Source organism: Vulpes vulpes, chromosome 10 (assembly GCF_048418805.1).
Source record: "Vulpes vulpes isolate BD-2025 chromosome 10, VulVul3, whole genome shotgun sequence".
Taxonomy (NCBI): Eukaryota; Metazoa; Chordata; class Mammalia; order Carnivora; family Canidae; genus Vulpes; species Vulpes vulpes.
Genome location: NC_132789.1, coordinates 36,664,176 through 36,688,737, shown reverse-complemented (window position 1 = coordinate 36,688,737; position 24,562 = coordinate 36,664,176). Strand labels below are relative to the sequence as shown.

General features: G+C 46.1%; 1 protein-coding gene across 7 annotated transcripts in view; it reads left to right on the top strand.

Moving 5' to 3' along the window:
- Positions 1 to 24,562, top strand: part of RNLS (renalase, FAD dependent amine oxidase) — a 239,623-nt gene that overhangs the window by 18,827 nt on the left and 196,234 nt on the right. The window contains exons 5-6 of one of the 7 annotated variants that reach the window (XR_011994741.1): positions 3,330 to 5,547; positions 6,017 to 6,148. The exons of 5 other annotated variants lie outside the window; for them this stretch is intronic. Coding sequence is in view for 1 of the 2 variants with exons in the window: in XM_072723589.1 (XP_072579690.1) it covers positions 3,330 to 3,682 (353 nt within the window). In the remaining variant the exon portion in view is untranslated. One more of the 7 variants, XM_072723589.1, reaches the window with a different exon arrangement.

Genomic DNA, 24,562 nt, shown 5'->3' with positions numbered 1-24,562 from the left:
CATCAGGACTCGGAGCTCTACTTTCCACGTAGAGTTCTTTGAAAACAGAAGGACTTTAAGGAGAAATGTCACAACTAGATACGGGGTGAGATGAAAGAGCGGAGAGCTGGAATTTATTGAACTGCGTTGTTATCACCGAGTCGGTCACCAGGTGACTTGAATTAAACTTTTTCCCTTCTGGGCTGGCAAAGGCATCTGGAAGAGAGAAGTAATTTGAAAGCTGAGATTTTTAGCTTTCTAGCAAGAAATCTCTGAACCTTCAGATAAAATGTGCTACAGACGAAGAAGGTATTCCAGCCATCAACTACTACTTTGGAAGTAGGTTAAGACTGTAGGAGAGGAAGGGAAAGATTGAAATGAAGGAATACCAGCATTCTGCATGGATACACTGTCTCCTGAGCGTGTTTTTCTTTTTCACGAATGGATCTCATTTAAGTAGTTTCTTATTCGTTTACCAGATTTGCAAGACATGGCTCTATGCTAACCAGACATTTGGATCCTCTGTCATTCTTCCAAAACGCTGTGTCCAGAGTCTGACATTTGCTCATTTTGACTTGAATGTTTGCTTCTAGAAACCATGAGCGACATCATCTAAAAAGCCATTTTGTGTTTACCAGCATCGAAGTCTCTGTTGGTTTGAGAAGCTATTTAAATGTTGGCCTCTCCTAAAACTTCTCCCATGACAAAATAGCCAAGGAAAACCGCTCTAGCCAAAGCAGTTTCTTTCGATTTCTGTGAGTCATTAGATTTTTTTTTTTTTTGCATCTTATAGTTTTATTTGCCATAGGCCAATGAGATGGTGAGATTGTATTTCAAGAAGGGAAATTAAAATACAGTTTTTTATCTGTTAAAAAGTGGTAGTTGTAGTCTTTTATTTAGATGTTAAAATAAGATTTATCATCACACAGATATTTACTGAACTTTGACTATGTGCCAGTACCTGGACGCTTCGATTATAGCTGTGAACCGAACAATAAAAGCCTCCAGGAGCTCTTCTTCCAGTAGAAGGAGACATAATACCCATAATATCCTAGTCCAGGGGGAGGAGGAGAAATAAAGAAATGTCTAGGAGAGACAATAGTAAGTTCTGGGAAAGAAAATGAAGCGGGATGGGGAGAATAAAAAATGACAAGGGGAACTACTGTATGCGGTGTGAGCAGCTCTGGAACAGTGTGAGTTTTGAGCAGCAGAGACCTGAAGGTAGTGGAAGTGTGAGCCACGGAGTATCTGGAGTGATATCCAAGCAGAAGTGGCCGCGTGTAGAAGAGCCCAAAGAATGAGCAGTTTCTCAGGGAAGCCAGCGTGGCTGGCGTACAGTCTCAAGGAGGGGCCGTGGTGGAAGGCGAGGGTGGAGAGGAAGCAAGGCCTAGCAAAGGAGGGCTTTGTGCTATGATAAAGACGTTGGCTTTTACTCTACGAGAGACGGAAAGCCATTGAAGGAATGGCGCGATCTGACTCAGATCAAGGAGATCTAATCTAGGATCAAGGATCTGACTTAGATCAAGGACACTATACCAGGATCGCTGGTGTGTCAGATTGGTTACCGTCCAGACGTACAAAAATCCTTACTTTTTGCATCAGTTCTGCTCCTGATATCAGATCTCAAGGGTTCAGAGAGTTAGGGAGAAGAATCACACATTCATGAATGGTGCCAAGAAAGTGTCTGAAGAAAGAGGAAGTGGTCAGCTGTGCCAAATAGTGTCCACACTTTCGTTTAAGGATTATGGCAGGCATGGGAGACACTGACAGCAGTTTACGGGGGGCCCTGGGGATGAAAAACAGATTGAAGAAGGCTTGAGAAAAACAGGAAGAGAAGGCATTGAAATCCTGGGTTTAGACCAGTGTTTGTCAAACTTGTTTTCATTATTTCATTATTACCTCCCTTAAGGAGCTTCTTTAGACCTTTTTTTTTAGACATTTTTTTTAATTGTTCTTCCCTCACCCCAATGAGATTCTGGTATCACTGATATGGTTTATATTTGTTACATAATATATATGTATTTGATAATATATATATTTGATAATATATATATATATATTTGCTTTATGCGTAAAAAGAGTAAGAATTTTTCACCCTGTAAGAGCCAGTTTTTGCCCATTGAGGGCAATATCACTTGTATTGGGAATGGAATGGTTTCAGGAGTTCTTTAGAGGATGTTTCTATTGGGGGGGGGGGGGGGCGGTGTAGGCAAGGAATTGGGCCAGAGGCTACAGAAGGAGATTGGATTGTGTCTTGTCTTGTATTTTTAATATAGCACGTGTGTGTGCTGATGGAAGAGTCTAGAGGAAGGAGAGACCTGAGGCAGACCAAGGTCGGGCAGTTCCGTAACACAGGGTCTGGAGCCGGAGGGGAGGGGGTGGAGGACGGGGCCTCTGAGGACGGCCGGCCGGTCCCCGACTGAATGGGGCAGAGGCAGAGCAGGGGGCACAGGTGGAGCTAGGGTGGCGTCTTCACAGGGAGGCACATGGGTGTCCTCTGGTTGATGTGTTTTCACACTAAAACCAGAAGCAAGGTCATTGGCTGGGATGGAGGACGGGCCGGAGATTTTGAAGGTTTGGAGGGGAGGAGAGGTATAGAGTCGTCATCGGGGGAGCGAACTGAGTGGAACGTAGTAGGCCAGCTAAGCGGCGCGCAGGACCCCGTGAGTTAGTGGTTCCCAGTTGAAGATGAGACCGGTCACACTTAGAGATTTTTAAGTATTTGAGTCAACGGATCAAGGAGCAAAGTGAGTTCATGGTGTGAGGTCATGCTGCCTAAGATTCTGTTCCAGTTTACCACTTTTGCTTGTCTTTAAAGATACTTGTTTAGAGCATGAGTGAGGGGAAGGGCAGGGGCAGAGGGAGAGGAAGGCTCTGCAGCCGACTTTCCGCGGGGCACGGAGACTGCCGCGGGCTCCATCCCGCAGCCCTGACATCAGGACCTGGGCTGAAATCCGAGTTGGAAGCTGAGCCGACTGAGCCCCCCAGGCGCCCTGTCCACTTAGATGTTTTTAATTGGGATATTTTATGCTTGATTTCGTTAGAATTAGGGACTTCGGGTGAGAACATAGGGCCCCACGCCCTCGTTCAGCTCTTCTGGTCAGAGTAACTAGAATCAACAAGGAGCTTTGGTGCCTTTGCTTTGGTTGATGCTGCTGCCAAGTATGGGAAGAGGGGGTACAGAGGATGGATAGTTTTGAATCTTTTCCTATAGATGTTATTTTCATTAAAAGGGAGAGTAGAAGTGCACGGGGGTTGGAGGATGTGCTGGTCATTGTCTAGAAATATCTGAAGTTCTGAACTCTGCACTGTATTCCTCCGTTTATTCATCCCACGGGGATTTTTCTCAGCCTCTCCTCCCTTATCAGGCACAAAAGGACAAAATGGAATCTGGCATGACCCCTACCCCGACGTGCCTTACGGGCATCTGGACGTCGCACTGCCTTTGGAGGAAGCGTGCATCCTTTTCTTTAGAGGATGTGAAGAGAGACCAGGGCTGATCCATTCAGGGGGCACGGTTCCTGCGCAGCCTGCTCTGGTAAACAGAGAATACGAAATGTGTAAAATAGCAAAATTCAAACACACATTAGTGAATTCAATCCATCATGTCTGGCATCCTCCTGGTGGATCCTCTGCCCTCCCTACAGGCAAGAATATGCTCCCAGGGAGAGCTCAGAGTGAATGCACCGGCGTGTTCCGCTGACTCCTAAGCAGAGATTGTTAATTTGTAAAGAATTACCAATTCTTAAGGTTGGCGCACGTCTCTTTCTCAAGGCCAGTTGGTGCTTCGGAGCCAGAATAGCTCATGAACCCGGCCTGTGACTCATCCTGCCTAGGAGGCCAGGTGGCGGGCCCGCGCCTGCAGGACCCACGGATGAACAGCAGGTGACGGTGTTTGCATGCTGTTCAGAAGGCCGGTGCCGCGGGCCTCACACCATCCGCAGCCCTTCCCTGCCAGGATTGCACGCGCGTCCCGGGATTATATTTCTCTTTTATATTGCTATGTGTCATGCTTTGTTTGCCAAACAGAATATGGAAAATGAAGAGGCATTTTCCTCCACGGCTCGGCTCGTAGTAAACTGTCAGAATGAACTCCGTTGCTTAAGAAAAGCATAGACGTGGGTGGCCCCTGGATGTGGCTGTGGGGACGTCGGCGCCGGCTGTGGGGAATTTAGCTTTGGCCAAAGGGATGTCTTTCTTTAAAAATTCTCCGAGACCACGGCTCTCTGCGTTTTCCTAATGCTTCCCTCCACCCCGCAAAGAGCAAGCTCTCAGGTCGCTGAGGCTCCCCTGCTGGACGTGGGGCTGCACAGATCCAACGGGGCCGGGAGTTTATTTTGCCATGAATTTTAAGTGAGAGATGTGATTTGAATAAAAAGAAACGAAGCTGGGAGCACCTGGCTGGCTCAGTCTGTGGAGTGGGCGACTCTTGATCTTGGGGTTGTGGGTTCGAGCCCCATGTTGGGCACAGGGGTTACTTTTTAAACAAAAAAAAGAGGGAAAGAAAACTAAGGTTTAGATTCACTTTTACGACATTCGTGGAGAATTTTTTTTTCCATATGCCACACACAGCAGTGTGGATCTAAGCCGTCCCCCAAATACGGAGGTGTGTGTGTCTACATGGGTGTATCCTCTTCATTGCTCGCTGCGTCTTAGGGGGATGCTGGTGACTGAGGTGACCCTGTAGTGGTGGAGAGCGCTCTGGACACAGTCCTCGTCAGAGATGGACGAAGGTCAGGGCCGTCCGTGACTGCTGTTCCTCGTGCACGGTCGTGAGCCCTCCACCACTTGCATTTACTCTTTGGCACGAGGACTCCACTTGGAGAGGAGCTGCTTCCTCGGCCACGTTGCCACCTGCATTCCATCATGACCCACGTGTACCCACTGAGCTGCTTCCTCGGCCACGTCACAGCTGCATCATCATGACCCACATGTACCCACTGAGCACTCACTGTGTTCCAGGGACTGTCCCGGACTCAGAGTTCATGGGGCAGGGAGCCCCAGGCCCGGCTCCTCGGGAGCTCGTGCTGGGAAGACTGTCGGATTCTCGTCCCCGCCTCCTGACATGGTTCGTTTTGTGTGCATTTGGGCTCAGGGCAACGTCCAGTCCTTCCTTCCTTGTCTTGGCCCTGCGGCTGGTTAGCTGTGGGACTGCGGGCACACGCCTGAATCTCTCGGACTCCCTGATGTCTCTTCTGTACAACTGAGATGACACTTCCCACCCTGTCAGGGCATTCGTTCGGGAAGAGTAGACCAGATAACGTATCCAAGCACCTCGTTGGCCGCTGGCACGTGCTCGGGGGTCGACGGAAGAAGCTACGGCTGTTGCCTTTCACCTTGCGCAGGTCACCTGGCCAGCGCCGTCTGCGCGGAGGGCTTAGTTCACGTTCATTCCCTTGCCACTCATCCATCCTTCAGGCACGTGGCTGCTTGGGGACTGAGAAGCACCGCGACTAGCAGGAGCCCCGGGTCCTGAGCACCGTTGACGGGCTAGGGGTTTCACGTGTCTGCAGTCCTCGGAGCAACCCAGTACTGACTACCCTCCGTGGACTGGGGAAGACCCGGGAGGTAAGGACCAGTGCCTACAGCTGCAGCATCACCTACGAAGGACCAAAATACCCACTCTAAAGCCTGTCGCCTTTTTATCCACAGTTTCCAAGGTCCCTTTTAATTCTAAATGCTCTAAAATTCTTTCTTTTCTGAAAAACGAGTATGCGATCGCAAGCAGTAGGATTTCATTTGTGCACAGGCTCCCACGCTCAAAATCCTGATGCCTGATGATGTCATTAGCAAGCTAAGATGGAGAGACCTGCATTTTCATAAATAAGTGTGACGAGTAGTCCACGGACAGGCCCGCGTTCCCCGAATAGTTCTCGGCGCTCGCCGTCTGCATCAGCTGATTTTTCTGTACCAACTGGAAGTCGCATTATTCTTAAAGGGGGCGCGAGAGGAGAGGGAGTGCTTTTCTTCTTTAGATTCCTGGAAATATTTAAGCATTTTTAAAAAAGATTTATTTATTTATTTTTATTTATGATAGACACACACAGAGAGAGAGAAAGAGGCAGAGACACAGGAGGAGGGAGAAGTAGGCTCCATGCCGGGAGCCCAACGTGGGACTCGATCCCAGATCGCGCCCTGGGCCAAAGGCAGGTGCCAAACCGCTGAGCCACCCAGGGATCCCCAATATTTAAGCATTTTTGATGCAAGTTTGTCACTTTGATTTTTTTTTTTAATATTTATTTCTTTATTTCCTTATTTGAGAGACAGCAAGAGAGATCACAGAGGCACAGGGAGAAGCGGACTCTCCCCTGAGCAGGGAGCCTGATGCGGGACTCGATCCCAGGACCCTGGGATCACGGCCTGAGTCGGAGGCAGACGCTTCACTGGCTGAGCCACCCGGGCGCCCCTGTCACTTTGGTTTTTAATAAAAGGGTTGTTTTGATATCTTGATTTCTCTTTAATTATAAGTGGTGAGCTTTGAGAATCTGCATTGGCTTTGGTGGAGAAGTTCTCTGTTCACCTTGTGTTCCTCAGTCCCTGGGGTAGCTGAGGACGTGAGCCACAAAGAGATGAAGCACTTAAGGAGACGGACGGCTGACCCCAGGGGCTCGGTTGCTCAGCCACTGCCTTTTGAGTTCAACGTGGCAAGAGTTCCCGATTTGAGGAGGAGGAGCTTGTGAGTGTGCATCTTCTGCAGAGAAACCGAACAGACTATTGCAGTAGAATAATTAGGGCTCTCTGTAGAGTTCTCTGGCTCAGCTTCTCAATGGGGACCTGGGGCACGTGCCAGTCTATCTGGACTTCACATTCTTCCTCCGTAAAATGAGACCGTTGACTCCCAGGTCTCCGGTGATCCTTCTCTATGTAAAACGTAGTCTGCAATCCAATCTGAAGTGAATCCGCAAAAAGGCAGTCGTGTGTGTGTGTGTGTGTGTGTGTGTGTGTAACCACTGCTGGAAATGCGAGTTCCTTGAATGTGACTTGATAGGACGGAGATGTCGGAAAGTGGGTTTATCAAATGTTCAAGTGGGCGAGGGAGAGGGAAATATTTCATCATTGTTGACAAACACCTTGGTTAGCGAGCTTGCACCTTTCTTGAATACATTAGGTTTTGGGGGAGGAAAGAACAAGACTGCTCATATTCAAACCAAGATGCAAAAAAAAAAAAAAAAAAAATGAGGGCACCTGGCGGTTTGGTTGATGAAATGTCTGACTCTTGATTTTGGCTCATGTCAGGATCGTAAGGTGGAGCCCACGTCGCGCTGTGCACCAGGCGCGGAGCCTGCTTGAGGTTCTCTCCCTGTGCCCCTCCCCATCCCTGCTCTCTCTGTCCGAAGAAATAAAAGAAAAGATGGTTAACTTCTTTCCTTCTTTTTTTTTTTAAAGATTTATTTATTTATTTATTTATTTATTTATTTATTTATTTATGAGAGAGAGAGAGAGAGAGAGAGAGGCAGGCAGAGACACAGGAGGAGGGAGAAGCAGGCTCCATGCAGGGAGCCTGACGTGGGACTTGATCCCGGGTCTCCAGGATTACGCCCTGGGCCAAAGGCAGGTGCCAAACCGCTGAGCCCCCCAGGGATCCCCAACTTCTTTCTTTTATCCACTAAGCTCGTGTTCCTGGAGTCTTACTCTAGCTTTCCCACCTTCTGCTATTCCACTGCCCCAAATAATATTTGTGGAATGAGTGGATTATGGATTGAGTGACAAGATGCCCCGTGTACCGGATTACATGCCGCGGACGGCTGTGGGAGAGAGAGCCAGGCCTCCTCACCTTGGCCTCCACTGTCCCACCACCTACTAAGGTACAGGTGGTCTGTTGAGCGAAGACAAATCAGTTACCAAAAAGGAAAAGGATTTTCCTCTCAGCCTGCTCCCTCACTGAACTCTGATTAAAGAAAATAAGTGGCTGTATTTTTGATGGCGAGCTGAATGATTTTTTTTGGGGGGGGGGGGTTACAAACACGGAATAAATAAGTTTTATTTCTATAAAGCAGGTCTACTTGTACAATAGAGCCTCTGAATGGAGGATAGCAGGAATTTGGGAAGATTTTTCCATTTACCAAAAAATAATCTAAAGCAATGATTAAACATAGCAACCAGGGCACCTGGGTGGCTGGGTGGCTCAAGGGTTGAGCATCTGCGTTCAGCTTAGGTCATGACCCCGGGGTCCCAGGATCGAGTCCACATCGGGCTCCCTGCATGGAGCCTGCTTCCCCCTCTGCCTGTGTCTCTGCCTTTCTCTGGGTCTCTCATGAATAAATAAAAATAAATAAAATATTAAAAAAATATAGCAACAACCGAAAGACAAGGACGTTTGTGGATTGTGTGTGGCTGAGTGGGTAGGTGGGTAGGAGTGGGTGTGAGCGCAGATAGGACACTGGAGGAGGAGTGGAATTTCAAGACACAGGTGTTTGTGTCTATTCTGAAGCACCTCATGGGCTTAACAGTGAGTCGCATAGTAGAGAGTTTCAATATTAGTTGTTTTAAATCTGATAATGTTTTATACGTGGAGAAGTCCAAAAACTGGTTTTTAGCTTGTGAGTATACCAGAAAAAAAGAAAAGGGGATCAAAGTACTTCTTTTTCTTGGCCTTGATGTCTAATGTTCTTTTTAAATGATTTTTTTTTTTTTAAGATTTTATTTAATCATTCATGATAGACACACACACACAGAGAGAGAGAGAGAGAGAGAGAGAGGCAGAGACACAGGCAGAGGGAGAAGCAGGTTCCATGCAGGGAGCCTGACGTGGGACTCGATCCTGGGACTCCAGGATCATGCCCTGGGCCAAAGGCAGGCGCCAAACCGCTGAGCCACCCAGAGAGCCCCTATGTCTAAGGTTCTTGATGCAGGAAACATTTGCTGATTTTGCAAAGTGGCTGGTCCGTGGGACCCACACTGGCTGCCCCAGGGGTCCCTGCCGAGGCCTTCCTCCCACCCCACCCTTCCCTGCACTCTTGCTCCCTTCCCTTTATCTTCTGAAACGAAAATATTTTTTTCCTTTCCTCTTTTGGAGCTCGTATTATGGAACCAATGTCAAATCACAAGCAAACTGGATATGTCTCCAATTTATATTTACAGGTTTCGGGCAGTGTTTTCTGCTTTGCCATCCTCGGGGCCAAGTTTCAGGGGTGGGGCAGCGGGAGGGCAGTGGGTGTGGAAGGAGCCCCGTGTGGCCCGGGGGCCCGGGGGCCCGTGTGAGTGTGGCCCGGGCCCCGCGGCTGGTTCCCAGCCGGCCTGTGTCCTCATGGCTGTGCTCACTGGCGGCCCGTGATGCAGGCGGCCTTGGAGCAGGCCCGGCTTCCTGGCAGGCTCGGGTCTGCACGTGGGGGAGGGGGGTGCTCATAGTAGCCACGGTGGGGGAGGCTTGGTGGCCCATGGTGCTGGCAGCCCTGGAGCAGGCCCGGCTTCCTGGCAGGCTCGGGCCTGCACGTTGGGGGCGGGGGGCAGGGGGAATCGCTCCCACCTGGCCCGAGGAGGCGGCTGCCGATGTCACTGCTGCAGGAGGAGAGAAGGTGCAGTTGGCCTGCGTGGCGAGAGGGCAGCCTGCCTGCGCTCCGACGATGCCCACGCAGGCCACCCGGGCCTCTGGCCACTGCACCTCGTGTCCCAGATGTGCGTCCCACTCCCGGAGCCCGGGCGGCAGTGCCAGCAGAGGGGCCTTTACGGACACGGCTGAGGCTGGAGGGGCGGCGGGCGTCTGGACCGTGTGGGCCCCACAAGGCCCAGAGGTGGAGGAGAAGGGATGCGGGGCCGGTGCAGGGCCTCCTGCCCTGGGGGAGGTGCACGGGGCCGAGCCCCCTGAGGCCCCCACACGGCCTCGGGACGCCAGGGCATCAGCCCCCTGGACCCGTCTCCGATGTGTGGGTCCCTGCCCGTGGCCCTGGGAGACCCCCTGCCCGTGGTGACCTGTCACAGCCCCTTGAGGCAACTCCTATTCCCGGGAATTGCTTCCACTAGGAACGGTGGCTTTCGGGAAGCTCACTCCCGCATCTGAGAGCGCGGAGCGGCGGGGACAGGACTGTGACCCAGGACTCGGAGGCACCCGGGGGCTCCTGCTGCCTGCTGTCCGGGCGGCCCGGGAGGACCTCTGCCACCTCACGGGCCTGCAAAGCCGGGTCCTGATCTGCTGCCCGGTCTTAGGAGCTTCGGAGCAACTTACGTGCTGTGACCTATGAGTTTACCCGGGCCTTCTGATGAGGCCGTGCCTTGATTTCATTTTGCTTTGTTTTATGGTGGAAGGGCCGGCGCCTCCACGGAGGGCTGCTCGGGGCCTTCCCGTTACTGCGAAAGCCAAAATTGCCTGAAAGTCTCAAAACGCTGATAGTTTGGAAGTATATGCACTTCCACTGAGATAAAGATCTATCTTATCTGCGATTAATTTCACTTAGCATGTTGCAGGGATGTGTCTGTCAGTACACTTTGAAAGACCCCACTAATTATTTGAAGAGAAATGTGCCTTCCAAATTCATGAGGTTCCAGGAAGCCCAGCAGAGCTGCCATGCAGATGCCAGACAAGCACCTTCCCATCTGCTTCCTCCTGGAGCTCAGTGACCTGGGGTTTGGAATGTGCCCTTCATGCTGGGCGCCCTCACACGTCCACGTGACAGGGGAAGACAGTTTTTTAAAAAAGATTTATTCATTCATTCATTCATTCATTCTTGAGAGACAGAGAGAGAGAGGCAGAGACACAGGCAGAGGGAGAAGCAGGCTCCATGCAGGGAGCCTGACGTGGGACTCGATCCCCGGACCCCCTGGGCCAAAGGCAGATGCTCAACCACTGAGCCACCCAGGGATCCAAGACAGAAGACGTGAACTAAAGACGTCATGTCACTGAAGATTGTCATCAGCCCCTTGAGGCTGATGCCCCATTTAGGACCATTGCTTCCGAATAATGAAGTGAAAAAGCCACCACTCACCTGTCCTCGGCCCTTCCTCCCTGGAGCCCCGCTGTGGGCGCACACACAGCGGTTTAGTGCAGCTACTGTGGACCAGAGACAGTCCCCCCAGGCCCTTCCTCATCCCATACGTGCTGCAGCCTGTTGTCTAACCGTCGTCTTGGTTTCTTAGTAAGAAACCAACTTAGGATTTGAAAGTTCTTGTCATCCTTGAAGTCACATTGTTGGATTTTCTCACGTTATGCATAGATTTTATTTAGCCCACATGATGATAAACATATGGCTAGTTAAGAAGGATTGGTAACATTTCTTGCCTGGAAAATTTCTTGTTTGATCATCGACATATGATGTCCATTTTCTGAATCATGGGTTACTTATAACATTTCTATTCGCCCCCAACATAAAGCTGATAATCGACTATTTCTTTTTTAATCGACTATTTTTAACCTCTATCGTTATCAGAAGGGTTTTTTCAGTGGTGGTGTTCATTGACGTGCTCATTCTTTTGTATATGAAAGTAGGAAAAATAAACAGGTCTCTGCAATAAGCACAAGGGGACAGCTTAATTCTCTTAATTGTGCTCAACGTAAATCAGTGAACTCTGTCTTTATTTGAACTGTTCCATTTTTAAAGTCACCGTTATTTATTTTAGAATTTTCAGTTTTGGTTCAAGTAGGTGAAAAGATCAGCAAAGCAACTCAAAATGGATGAAAGATCTAAGTGTGAGACAAGATTCCATCCAAATCCTAGAGGAGAACACAGGCAACACCCTTTTTGGACTCGGCCACATAACTTCTTGCAAGATACATCCACGAAGGCAAAAGAAACAAAAGCAAAAATGAACTATTGTGACTTCATCAAGATAAGAAGCTTTTGCCCAGCAAAGGATACAGTCAACAAACTCAAAGACAACCTACAGAATGGGAGAAGATATTTGCAAATGACATCAGATAAAGGGCTAGTTTCTAAAATCTATAAAGAACTTATTAAACTCAACAGCAAAGAAACAAACAATCCAATCATGAAATGGGCAAAAGACATGAAGAGAAATCTCACAGAGGAAGACATGGACATGGCCAACATGCACATGAGAAAATGCTCCGCATCACTTGCCATCAGGGAAATACAAATCAAAACCACCATGAGATACCACCTCACACCAGTGAGAATGGGGAAAATGAACAAGGCAGGAAACCACAAATGTTGGAGAGGATGCGGAGAAAAGGGAACCCTCTTACACTGTTGGTGGGAATGTGAACTGGTGCAGCCAGTCTGGAAAACTGTGTGGAGGTTCCTCAAAGAGTTAAAAATAGACCTGCCCTACGACCCAGCAATTGCACTGCTGGGGATTTACCCCAAAGACTCAGATGCAATGAAACGCCGGGACACCTGCACCCCGATGTTTCTAGCAGCAATGGCCACAATAGCCAAACTGTGGAAGGAGCCTCGGTGTCCATCGAAAGATGAATGGATAAAGAAGATGAGGTTCATGTATACAATGGAATATTCCTCAGCCATTAGAAATGACAAATACCCACCATTTGCTTCAACGTGGATGGACCTGGAGGGTCTTATGCTGAGTGAAGTAAGTCAGTCGGAGAAGGACAAACAGTGTATGTTCTCATTCATTTGGGGAATATAAATAATAGTGAAAGGGAATATAAAGGAAGGGAGAAGAAATGTGTGGGAAATATCAGAAAGGGAGAGAGAACATAAAGACTCCTAACTCTGGGAAAGGAACTAGGGGTGGTGGAAGGGGAGGAGGGCGGGGGGTGGGGGTGAATGGGTGATGGGCACTGAGGGGGGCACTTGACAGGATGAGCACTGGGTGTTATTCTGTATGTTGGCAAATTGAACACCAATAAAAAATAAATTTATTATTAAAAAATAAATAAATAAAATGTTGAGAATAGGCAACAATGCCTATTCCTCTGCATTTACAAATCCTCTGCATTTACAAATGACTTGACAATAAGGTAAATATAGTAAGCGAGTATAGAGTTTTATCTATTAATAGGGATAGGCCTTCGGCAGCCAGATGTACTCACGATAGTTAGAGATTGTGCAGGTTTGGATTTTTGTTTTCATCCTTGATGTGAAAGTAATTATAGAATTCTCCTGTCACTAAAATATGCCAATACCGAACACGTTCTTCATTCTTTATAATTAACTTTTCAGTAGCACTGTACATGCCAGACATGCATTTTTCCCCCAATACTGCCACACACTTAGGACCGTTCATTTCACATGAACATATACGTAATTTTTAATTTAGTGATTATTTGTGAGATCAATGGTGATTCAAAATCTTGGAATACCTCAGAGTGATTATCTTAGTTGACTTTTATTGTTCATTAGTGCTACCGGTAAAATGTCGTTATTGAAAATTTCCAATTAGAGTGCGTACGTTTGGATATTTTTCCCTGAAATGGCAAGTCTCACACTGTTGCTAATTAGAGATCCATGTAGAGAGATACATCATGGCACAAACTGACAAAAAAAAAAAAAAGGTATCTTTTGACAAAATGAACTTCCTGGGAACTTTCTTGTCAGCTCATTAGCACGAAGAGCCATAATGCAGTATTGTGCTGCTCCATTTATATTGAGTCCATGTGGTTATTTTTTTGCCTTTTTACTAAAGTCTTTCTCTAGTTAAGTTCTGGGTCAGTACTCTAGGAAAATGAAGATAAAAAATCCAGGCTAAGACCCAGGGACCTTCTTAGGGGTTTGCTGCATCAGAAGCACGTGGTCTTGCCGAATGGCTGCGAAGCTGTGCGTCCCGAGCAGAGGCCACCGTCCTCCAGCAGCAGCCAAGCAGGACTCCCCGGGGTCGCCGGGCCGCAGACCCAGGATGCGGACTCTGCATCCCGCACGTACGACACGAGCAGCATATACCATCTTTCCAACTTTTATTAAAAAAAAAAAAATCGAAAACAAACGAAACCTGTCTTCTATGCAAGAGCATCCTTTCCGGCGTGGTATTTCCTGCTTCTGGCATGAAAGGACCCTGCAGGTCGCCGGTCACCCTCGTACACGAGGACGTGTCCTCACGGTTGGACGTGGCTCAGCAGCTGTTCTGTTTCCTCAGACTCCGGCAGTAGGACATCCCCGCGTCGCCGGGCGTTGTCTCTGCCGCACTTGGCGCTCGCTTTAAACTGAATTCGTGTGTGGGACGTCAGCGCAGAGGGACCCTAGAAGGGATCCTTGGACTCAGCACCATGCAGGTGGGGTGGCCGGGCAGCTGCAGGTGTTTCCCGCTCAAAATCCGTGGAGCTGCCCCGCAGCGCCCAGAGAACTACCAGAGCACGCAGGGAGGCCGAGGACGGGTGCTGGCAGTGGAGACTGGCCAGTCGTGGTCCTTCCACCTGGTAGAAGCTGGAGGTGGGCGAAACCAGGGTGCACCAGACTGCACTCGTCTCTGCCACAGACAGAAAGGACAGAAATAGGAGCACCCGGGGGCTCAGAGCCACATGGAGTGGCTGCCTTCGGGTCAGGGCGTGACCCTGAGGTCCCGGGATCGAGTCCCGTGTCGGGCTCCCCGCAGGAGCCTGCTTCTTCCTCGGCCTGGGTCTCTGCCTCTCAGTCTGGGTCCCTCATGAATAAATAAATAAAATCTTAAAAAAGAAAGGACAGAAATATGCAGCCATTGGCCCTTTTTTATTCCATTCGGTACTTTTAAGTGAAGCAAACACAAGATATAGAGAAATCCTATTTCTCCAAATGAAAAAAGAGAAAGAAAAAACGAGGAGTAACTAACGCTCACATAGTGCTTCCTATCAACCAGGTCCTCTCCGAATATTTTAAATATATTAACTAATTTAATTCTAGCATCATCATCCTCACATTATTGTCCCTGTTTTCATGATGAAACTGAAATACAGAGAGGTTAAGGAACTCGCCCAAGGTTGCAGGGGTGGGAAGTGACTGGGCCTGCGCAAGGACTCCCCCCCCCCCTCCCCCGGCTGCCTGGATACACCCTGCGCCGTATGGTTGTGCCTTGTGTTTGTCAGACTTAATGGAAAACATATTTTGAGGACAGCGTTGGCTGAGGAGTCATGACTATTAATATCCATGACTTTATCCCAACAGAAACAGAACTCTTCTGGTGTCTCAGACACATGCTTTTTGGTCATTTGGATTTCATGTGTTCAATCGGCCGCTAAGACCTATTTTAGGAACCGGTTCTTGTGTAGACCAGCTTGTTGGAACCCAGGGGTCAAAGATGCCTTCCGTTGTCATTTGGACCCATTCACGGTCTTTGCATTTCGCTATGATTAATTTACGAATATTGTATAAGGTTGTGAAGTATGGTTATGTGTATGTAGTCCTTTTAACGGACTGTTCCGTTAAATAAGCATCTTTGTGCATTTTAGGCTTGCTTTTCCAGAGGCATTTCATCTACTATTGTGTCTCTATTAACCAGACGTGATTTTCTTTTTAAGACTTATTTATTTGTCTTGGAGGTGGGGGAGTACATAGGGGGAGAGAGAGAGAGAGACTCTCAAGCAGACTCCATGAACACAGCCCAACACAGGGCTCGATCTCATGACCCTGAAATCTCAACATGAGCTGAAATCAAGAGTTGGGTGCTAATTGACTGGGCCACTCAGGAGGCCCCAGACATAATTCTTAAAAGATAATTTAGATTGTACTGGGCAACCACCAGACAACCCATGGGTCCATCTAAATTTAAAATATATAATAAGGAAGTGTGAAGTGGCACTGGAGAAGCTTCAGAAGAAGATGGAGAATTTCCAGATAACCGATTTTAGTTTGGATTTTTTTTTTTTTTTTTGTAGTATTGAAGTGAATTTCTTTACAATACGATTTTACTGTTTCTAAGTAGTCTCCACACCCAACATGGAGCTTGAACTCACATCCCCGAGATCAAAAGTCACATGCTCTTTGCTCTTTGGACTGAGCCAGCCAGGCACTCCTTTCACATGTGCAGGTTTTCATTTTTCCTTTTAGTCGTCGGCGTCTGAAGTGTCTGCTTGGCAAGTGAGAAGAGCGAGGCCCCAGGCAACACCCAGGGGAGAAATGATCGAGGGGTGTGGGGGTAGGGGAGGGGAAAGGGCAGGTGACAGAAGTCAGGGCTGGGGGCCACTGGCCGCCACATGGGGTCCTCCTCCCATGAGGAGTTAGGCTGGAAATACTCAGCAAGGGATTGTATCTGAAGCTTGAGGACAAAGGGGAGAGGTGTGGAGAAATGGAAATGCACAGGTTGGGGTCAAGGGAAATAAACCCACCTCTTTTAAAAGCACAGTTCAAATTGAACACTGATAAAAAATAAATTTATGAAAAATAAAGCACAGTTCAAAAAAATAAAAATAAAATTAAAAAAATAAAAATAACAAAAATAAATAAAGCACAGTTCAAGAATACTCTACCTGGAGTCATCTGTGTCACCAACTAGGCCTTGCCTCACTTTGGGGTAACCGTCCTCATCGTGTGTGCTGGGAAAGGGATGGTTTTCTATCACTCAAGGGAGAGATACTTGCAAGTCCTAGGAGTGCCCAGAGCATTTTTATTATATTTTGTGATTACAGTTGGAGATGCTGCTTATCTTATTTCTTGTAAAACTCCGAGGGAAGCCTTCCAAGGGCTTTACTGCTCTTGGGTCTCTCCATAATCAAACATGCTTCTTCAGCAGTAATTTTAGCATCTATTATCGCGCCTGAGCCGCTGGCAGCCGGGCAGCCTCACAGCTTTGACATCACTTGTGGTTTGCAGACTGTCCTGCAGCGCTGTCTCGTGCTCCTGATAATAGGTTCTAAATGTGCCACTGATTTATGCTGCCTGGAACTGTCCCATCTCTTCCTAGCAATTGAATTTGGCAAATTAATCATTTAACCTTTTCCGCCCCATGCTCGGGCCTCATTGGGAGGTCATTGGTGTCACACCAAGTAAGACTCTGCATTGACAGAAGAAGTTTCTGCTGCAGCTGTGACTGTCACCCCGTCTGGAGGATGTGCATGTTGTGATTTCAGATGAAGAAGCAAAAGCAAATAAAAGCGTATTTTCCCAGGCGCCCCGAGCCCACCGCAGAACCGAAAAGGGAGATTCACATTCCTCGTTTCCAGTCAGGAGCTTGGCTCCGTGGGCTTTCTTTTCTTCTCACCAGAGCTCCTGTGCCTACAGCGCAGTATAATGATGCTTAAATTCAGCCTCACAGTGAAGTTCTGAGCCACTTCCAAGCTGCTGGGTTTAAGGACTTGGGTGGGAGGGGGGGGGGGGGAACTGTCAAGGGGGTCTGCGTTCCTCTGACGTGCTAGCTCTCCATTCGCTGTAACCTTGAACTTTTATATCACAGGGATCTCTCTTTAATCAGGCCTGGTGATTAAGCAGAAACTTAGTGGATGGAGACTCTGCATGACTGGTCCCCCAGGCAAAATGCAAAAGTGTCTCTTCCCCCTTTGCTCCTTGCACCCCCACCTCTCAGAAAAGCCTCATCGAGTCCTTGGAATGGGCTGTGCACAGTTGTATTTAATGCTCTCAGTCCCCCAGGCCCGCTGCCCCTCAGACCTCCATATCTCCATCCTCGCCAGATAGACACTTGGGTCACTGAGGCTTCCTCTTCCATAAAGAATCTTCAAATAGGGGCATCTGAGTGGCTCAGCCAGTGGCTTTGGTTTCAGCTCAGGTCATGGTCTCAGGGTGTGAGATTGAGCCCCTGTAGGGCTCTGCGGTCAGCGGGGAGTCTGCTTGGGATTCTCTCCCTCCTTCTCTCCCTCCCTCCCCTCTTATACTCTGTATCTAAAATAAATAAGTAAATAAATAATCTTTTTTAAAAAAACTTTCAAATAAACATCATCAGCAGACGGTCCTTATTAGTTCCCTGCATTGACCCAAAGTGGCGCAAGGATATTTCTCTTTGCCCCAGGGATCAATTAGACCCAAACTCAGATTGGACCAGAATATAGAGATATAAAGTTAGAAGGTTAACAAAGGAGGTGTTGTTAGGGTCAGTGGTCTTCTCTAGCTTAAGAAAGTTAGAATTCTTTTCTTTGACAAACATAATTTTCCTGCCTTGATTTCCTGTGCACGGTAGTACAATGTGTTCTTAAGACTAATTCTTGGAACAGTCTAGAAGGTTCATGTGCTTCTTATTTTGTTGCTACTTGTCGAAGGTCAAAGGGGTTGAATGTGTCAGATGCATTGGGTCATTTGCCTAACACTCTACATATTTAATAAAAAAGGGTATGTAGAAATTCAAGGGTATGTTTCATCTTGTTTCAGCATTTAATTTCAGATCATGGCCAAGTATCTGTTTTCATTGAGAAAAGCAAGAATCTGCCAAAAGTCAACATGAAGCAAATGAATTACATCATGGTGAAAAAGAGTTAAGACTTGTATACACATTGCTCCATTCAGTTGTTATCAGAGTAGCTTTGTTTTTAAAAAGTATTACGCTTTTCGTTGCAATCTAGAAAACTTCTAGAGAATTTAATGTATTGATTTACACTGCATTCTGAAACTGCTCACAGAGTATAAATATTTCCTTTCTATTTTATAGAAATGCTCATGCAGTTTTCAGTCAGCCAGCCTGATTGTGGGGGAGAATGCTCTGAGGCTGAACTACATTACAACACTGTAGTAACTAAACCAGTATGGTATTGGCATAAAAGCAGACATATAGAGGGACGCCCTGTGGCTCAGTGGTTGGGCATCTGCCTTCAGCCCAGGGCGTGACCCCGGAGTCCCGGGATCGAGTCCGTCAGGCTCCCCGCAAGGAGCCTGCTCTCCTTCTGCCTGTGTCTCTGCCTCTCTCTCTGTGTCTCTTATGAATAAATAAGTAAAATCTTAAAAAAAAAAAACCCCAGACATATAGATCAATGGAACAGGGTAGAGAGCCCAGAAATAAACTCACACATAATACAGTCAATTAATTTGTGACAAAGGAGCTAAGGATATACAATGGGGAGAGGACAGTTTTTGAAATAAAAGGGTGTTGGAAAAACTGGACAGCCACATGTAAAAGAATGAAACTAGATCACTCTCTTACCCCATGCACAAAAAAGTAATTCAAAATAGATTAAAGACTTGAACATAAGACCTGAAACCATAAAACTCCTAGGAGAAAACGTAAGTGGTGAGCTCCTTGACATAGGTCTTGGTGATGATTTTTTTTAATCTGACACCAAAAGCAAAAGCAAGAAAAGCAAAAATCACCAGATGGGAATAACATCATACTAAAAAGCTTCTGCACAACAAAAGAAATAATCAAAAAAATGCAAAAGCAACCTACTAAATGGGAGAAAATATTTTCAAGTCATATATCTGAAAATAGGTCAATATCCAGCATACATAAAGGGCTTATATAACTCAATAACAACAGAAAATTCAATTTAAAAATGGGGGGATCCCTGGGTGGCTCAGTGGTTTAGCACCTGCCTTTGGCCCAGGGCGCTATCCTGGAGTCCCTGGATCGAGTCCCACGTCGGGCTCCCTGCATGGAGCCTGCTTCTCCCTCCTCCTGTGTCTCTGCCTCTCTCTCTCTCTCTCTCTCTCTCATGTCTATCATAAATAAATAAATAAATAAATAAATAAATAAATAAATAAATCTTTTTAAAAAATGGGCAGAAGCTCTAAATAGATATTTTTCCAGAGAACACATACATGTAAAGCTGCTCAACATCATTAATCATCAGGGAAAGGCAAATCAAAAGCACACTGAGATATCACCTTACACCTGTCAGAGAGGAAATAACAAGTACTAGTGAGTATGTGGAGGAAAGGGAACCTTTGTGCACTGTTGGTGAAAGTGTAAATTTGTGCTATGGAAAATAGTTTGGAGGGCCCTCAAAAAATGGAAAATACAACTAACATATAATCCAACAATTCCACCTCTAAGTATTTTTCCAAGCAAAATGAAAACACTAATTCAAAAAAATATTTGCACCCCTATATTTATTGCAACATTATCTACAGTAGCCAGACTATGGAATGAGCCCAAGTGTCCATCGATTGATGAATGGATAAAGATGTGGGGTGTGTGTGTGTGTGTGTGTAATGGAATATTACTAAGCCACTAAAAAAGAATGAGATCTTGCCATTTGTGACAACATGACTGAAACTTGATAGTATTACACTAAGTGAAGTAAGTCACTGAGAGTCAAAGTCTCCAATATGATCTCCAATATGTTGAATCTTAAAAAGAAAAAAAAAGCTCATTGATATAGAGAACAGATTGGTGCCTGCTTGGGGGTGGGGGGTGGAGTGTGAGACGTGAGTGAGGGGGGTCTAAAGGTAAAAAGAAAAAAATGAAATTGATGTAAAACAGGAATAACAATTTGAATCACAAACAAAATATTCAGTATATATTTAGAGAAAACACAATGTGTGTTCTTGAGAGAGTTTCTCTGGGAATTTGTACTTTTACTATATAATTCTCAAAATATTTTGTTGGAATTTTTGGGAAGTCTTTAAAAGTAAAGTTATAGTCAACTCTTAAACTAGAACAATTTTTTTTTCAAACTACGTAAGCATGGATTTAGGGAATTTGGAGCCACCCTGGAAAAATTCATCAGATTGCTGTTGTAGCCACACATTCTTTTAGATACACACCTACTTCTCTAGCCATGGCCTGAATAATTTTTTACTCTTCTCAAACTGTTTTCCACTTTCAATGGAAAAAAGATTTGCTATCCTTGCAGATATTCAAAAGAATGAGCTGCGTTCTCTAAAAGTTCTCTAAAAGTTCCAGAAGGGGACTTCTCAAAATGTTTAGAATAATATTCAAAATTTTTAGAATAATAGTAACAACTGTGGCACAACAGCATCACCTTTGAAACAGTGCAGTTGTGTGGATGTGTGTTAATTCTTACGTATTTGTTTAAAAAATATACTAGTTTGTGGCTGTGTGTGCAGTACTGAGGTCATGGATGCCTTATTCTTGAAATTTTCATTTCCTAGGACCCAAGTACAATTGCTGTCCTCCTTGCACACTCTCTAGTGAAGTGCTTGTCTTTGACTAGTGGAGAAATATGCGATCTTGTAAATTTTCAGGAGTCATGAGCACAATCTAGCATAGTTGCTCCACGAACATTTTTAAGAACTACATCTTTTAGTAGTGAAAACACGTTAACAAAGCAAGACTTCACAAAATAGGGAAAAATATATTTTGAAAACTTAGATGATTGCTTGAAGCATTTTTTTTATCACAACATACATTTTATAATTGAAATTATATTGATGTTCTGGTGGAGAACTCATTTAACTCATTTTTATTTGTGGCTTATGTTTATTTAACTCATTTTTATTTGTGGCTTATTTAAGTTTTTGGCTTATGTCATTAAAGCGATAACAGTATTTTGTTCATAAATGATGGTTAAGAATCTATTGATAGAGTAAATGAATGTGACTATGGAAGATTTTGATCATGGCCATTTGATGCCTTATAATATAGCTTGATGGAATGGAATATTCAGAAGTCAACACAGATTTACTTTTGTAAATCTTTATTTTGAATGATTTGACTTTTGAACGTGTTATGCTGACTCCGAGATTACGGATCTGAAATCCGATTCAAGAAGGCATTGGGAAAAGAAAAAAGAAAAGAAAAATAAAGAAAAGAAGGCATTGGGTATGTCCATGCTACAAAGCAAGTTAGATATTTACGGAAATCAGCCTATCCAACATACGCGTGCGGTGGTTCCCGAGGCCGCCAGGACGGCAGCCAGCATGCGTCCTACATGTACCGGCCTACGCTCCAGCGACTGCGGGCTCCAGGGGGGAGAAGACCGAGCTAGGAGTCTTTACAGCAACTCTATGTTCTTATTCCAGATCTCTGGTCTCTGGAGGTGTGATGAGTTTGGACCCGTGGTCTCCAAAGTCCTCCCAGATTAGAACATATGCCGTGATTTTCGGAATTCTCCTTTCTTCTTGAACAACACAGTCCTACTCACCCCCAAACTCTTAGTATTTTCAATATGTGCGATTATATGTGGATGCTCTGTGTGGAAGCATTCTGTGACCTAATTAAATCTTTTCACTCCGAGGTAGTGTTGTTGCTCAACCAGGAAACGTGAGCTATAGCTAGGCAAAGGGCAGTGTGGACTCCACGGTTATGCAGATGCTGCAGCAGCTAATTTGAAAGCCTTCCCCCTGCCTCAAAAGTTGGAGCTACTCTCGCCTGAATTAGCTGGTCAACGTAGCAGTGTCCACTTCACTTAGTCTTTGTAGAGACCATTTCTAAGTCCCATGAAACTAGTTTACGTCCAGTGTGGTTTAGAGATGCTTTCTGGCAGGCCCAGGATGTGTCACCCCATTAAAGGGAGACTCTCCATATTGTTTATGGAAACAGGGAACAAAATGAAGTCATAACTCTGGAAGACACCCTATTTGGCACTGCCTTTTGGGAGAAGTAATTCCAAATAATTAAAAAAGGGCCAGTTAACTTTTTCCTTAAACATCTTCCAGCAAGGAGTTATAATTTCCCTCAGTACCCTAAGTCAGCAGCCACGTATTCTTCCTTAAGCAGGTTCCTTCTTTTTTTTTTAATATTTGATTTATTTATTCATGAGAGAGACACACAGAGAGAGGCAGAAACACAGGCAGAGGGAGAAGCAGGCTCCATGCAGGGAGCTCGATGCGGGACTCGATCTCGGGACCCCAGAATCACGCCCTGAGCTGAAGGCAGATGCTCAACCACTGGGCCACCGGGGCGTCCCAAGTAGGTTCCTTCTTGAGGAAAACTGGAACAAAGGACGTGATGACAGGATAATATCTAAAACTCACCCTTGCATCCCCTTCAATGTTTCTATTGCTTGCTTTTATTTTGAATGCCTCGGCCCACAGTGAAGCAATGAAATTTGCTGCAACTGAGCAAGCTCAAAGCCTCAGAAAAGAAAAAAAAATCAGGCTTCACAATGGGAATGAAGTGTCTTAGTATTTCTTTCAAATTCTGCCCCCTTTACGCTTTTCTGGAAGCATCTCTAAAGGCAGGCATTGCGAGAGATTTGGAGCAGAGATACATGGTGATCAAACACAAGCATGGCAGGAATGTCTTTTCTAAGGGTCAAGGAGGTCACATTGTTTGTTATATTTTTTGAACTCTTAGAATACTTGTGGATTTTTACTCTGATGACAAAGTGCAGCTGTTTCTAGTCAACTCTTTTGAATAAAGTTCTTCCGTCGCGCATCCATTTCAAGATGAGTAGACCCCGGACCCAGAGTGAATCTTGCCCTGTGAGACGTTCCTGTTGTTTGTGGGACTTAATATCCAGGTTAACCTGCAAGGATAGTTTTTTTTCCCCCCCTGTTGGAATCGCATAGAAGTAAATGAAGCCCCCACCTGGATCTCTGCACCTCAGGCTTGTCTGGAATTCGTATAGGAGTTCTTTATTTCCACACAGTTGTGCTGCGTTCACCAACTCTGAACCTAAGTTGTATTTTCCACTGCTGAAATTCTCAAGTGACTCGGTAAGTGCGTCTCTCTTTTCTCCCCCAGGGTCCCCTAGGGACCCGAGATGTGGAAGGAGTTCACTTATACATCTGTCATCGTTAACACCATCTTGCCCCCCGCCTCTTATTTTCACTTTTACTGAAACACACATGTAGAAGAATGCATGTGCGTTAAGTACACATCTTGATGAATTTTGGCAAACCGAACGTACACCCGTAGAACCAGGATCCCCGCCAAGAAGCAAGACATGCTGGTGCCCTGGGAGGCCTGCTGCTTGCATGCCTGTCCAGTCCCTGGCTTGCCCATCCTCCAGTAGCAATCTGCCTGACTTCTAGCAGCATAGATTTTTTTTCTTGGCTGTTTCTGTGCTACTTTAAATGGAATCAAACAATACATGCTCCTCAGTGTTTAGTGACTTTCTCTTGCCATTTTTTTGTGTGAAGTTATCAATACGTGTAGTTAAGATTGTTTTTTCTTGCTGCTGTGTAGTATCACACTGTACAGATCTAGCACATTTTATCCATTTCATGTCGATGGGCATCTGGGCAGTTCCCTCGTCGATGCTGCTCCCGTAGACGTTCTGTGGGTTTCCCTTAATGAGCAAATTGTGTACATCTGTCTGGACATCTACATTGGAGATCATCAACATCTGTTAGTTTTTCAAAATTTTTTTTAAAGATTTTGTTTTTTATTTATTCATGAGAGACACAGAGCAAGAGAGAGAGAGGCAGAGACACAGGCAGAGGGAGAAGCAGGCTCCCTGCGGGAGCCCGATGTGGGACTCGATCCCGGGACCCCAGGATCACACCCTGGGCTTCAGGCAGCACTACACCACTGCACCACTGGGGCTGCCCTAGTTTTTCAATTTTATTGATGAAAATACTTATATATCTGAGCATGTCTGAGTAGCATGAATCACCCAGAGTGACTGTGTAGAGTTGATATAATTTTTTTTTTCTAAATCGCAGAAACTTAGCATTTTAGTAGCCAGCTTCCCTCTTGGTTTCAGTCATGCTGGTTCCATTCCCACCCTGTGCACGTCCTCCTCTTGCCCTGCAGCCCTGTTCCTGTGCACTCTATGCTCATGCTTGCTCCTCCCTCTTTGCTCTTACTTCTGTCTCCTAGGGTGGCCTGGTAATAAGACTCACAGTGATAAATAACCACAGCAGCTCTATATTGAGCAGTAAAAGTGAAAAAAAGTAACAGTGTTTTTTACGTTATTTTATTTGACCCTCACATCATTCTTGTGTTACCCAAATATTATTGTCCCAATCGATCA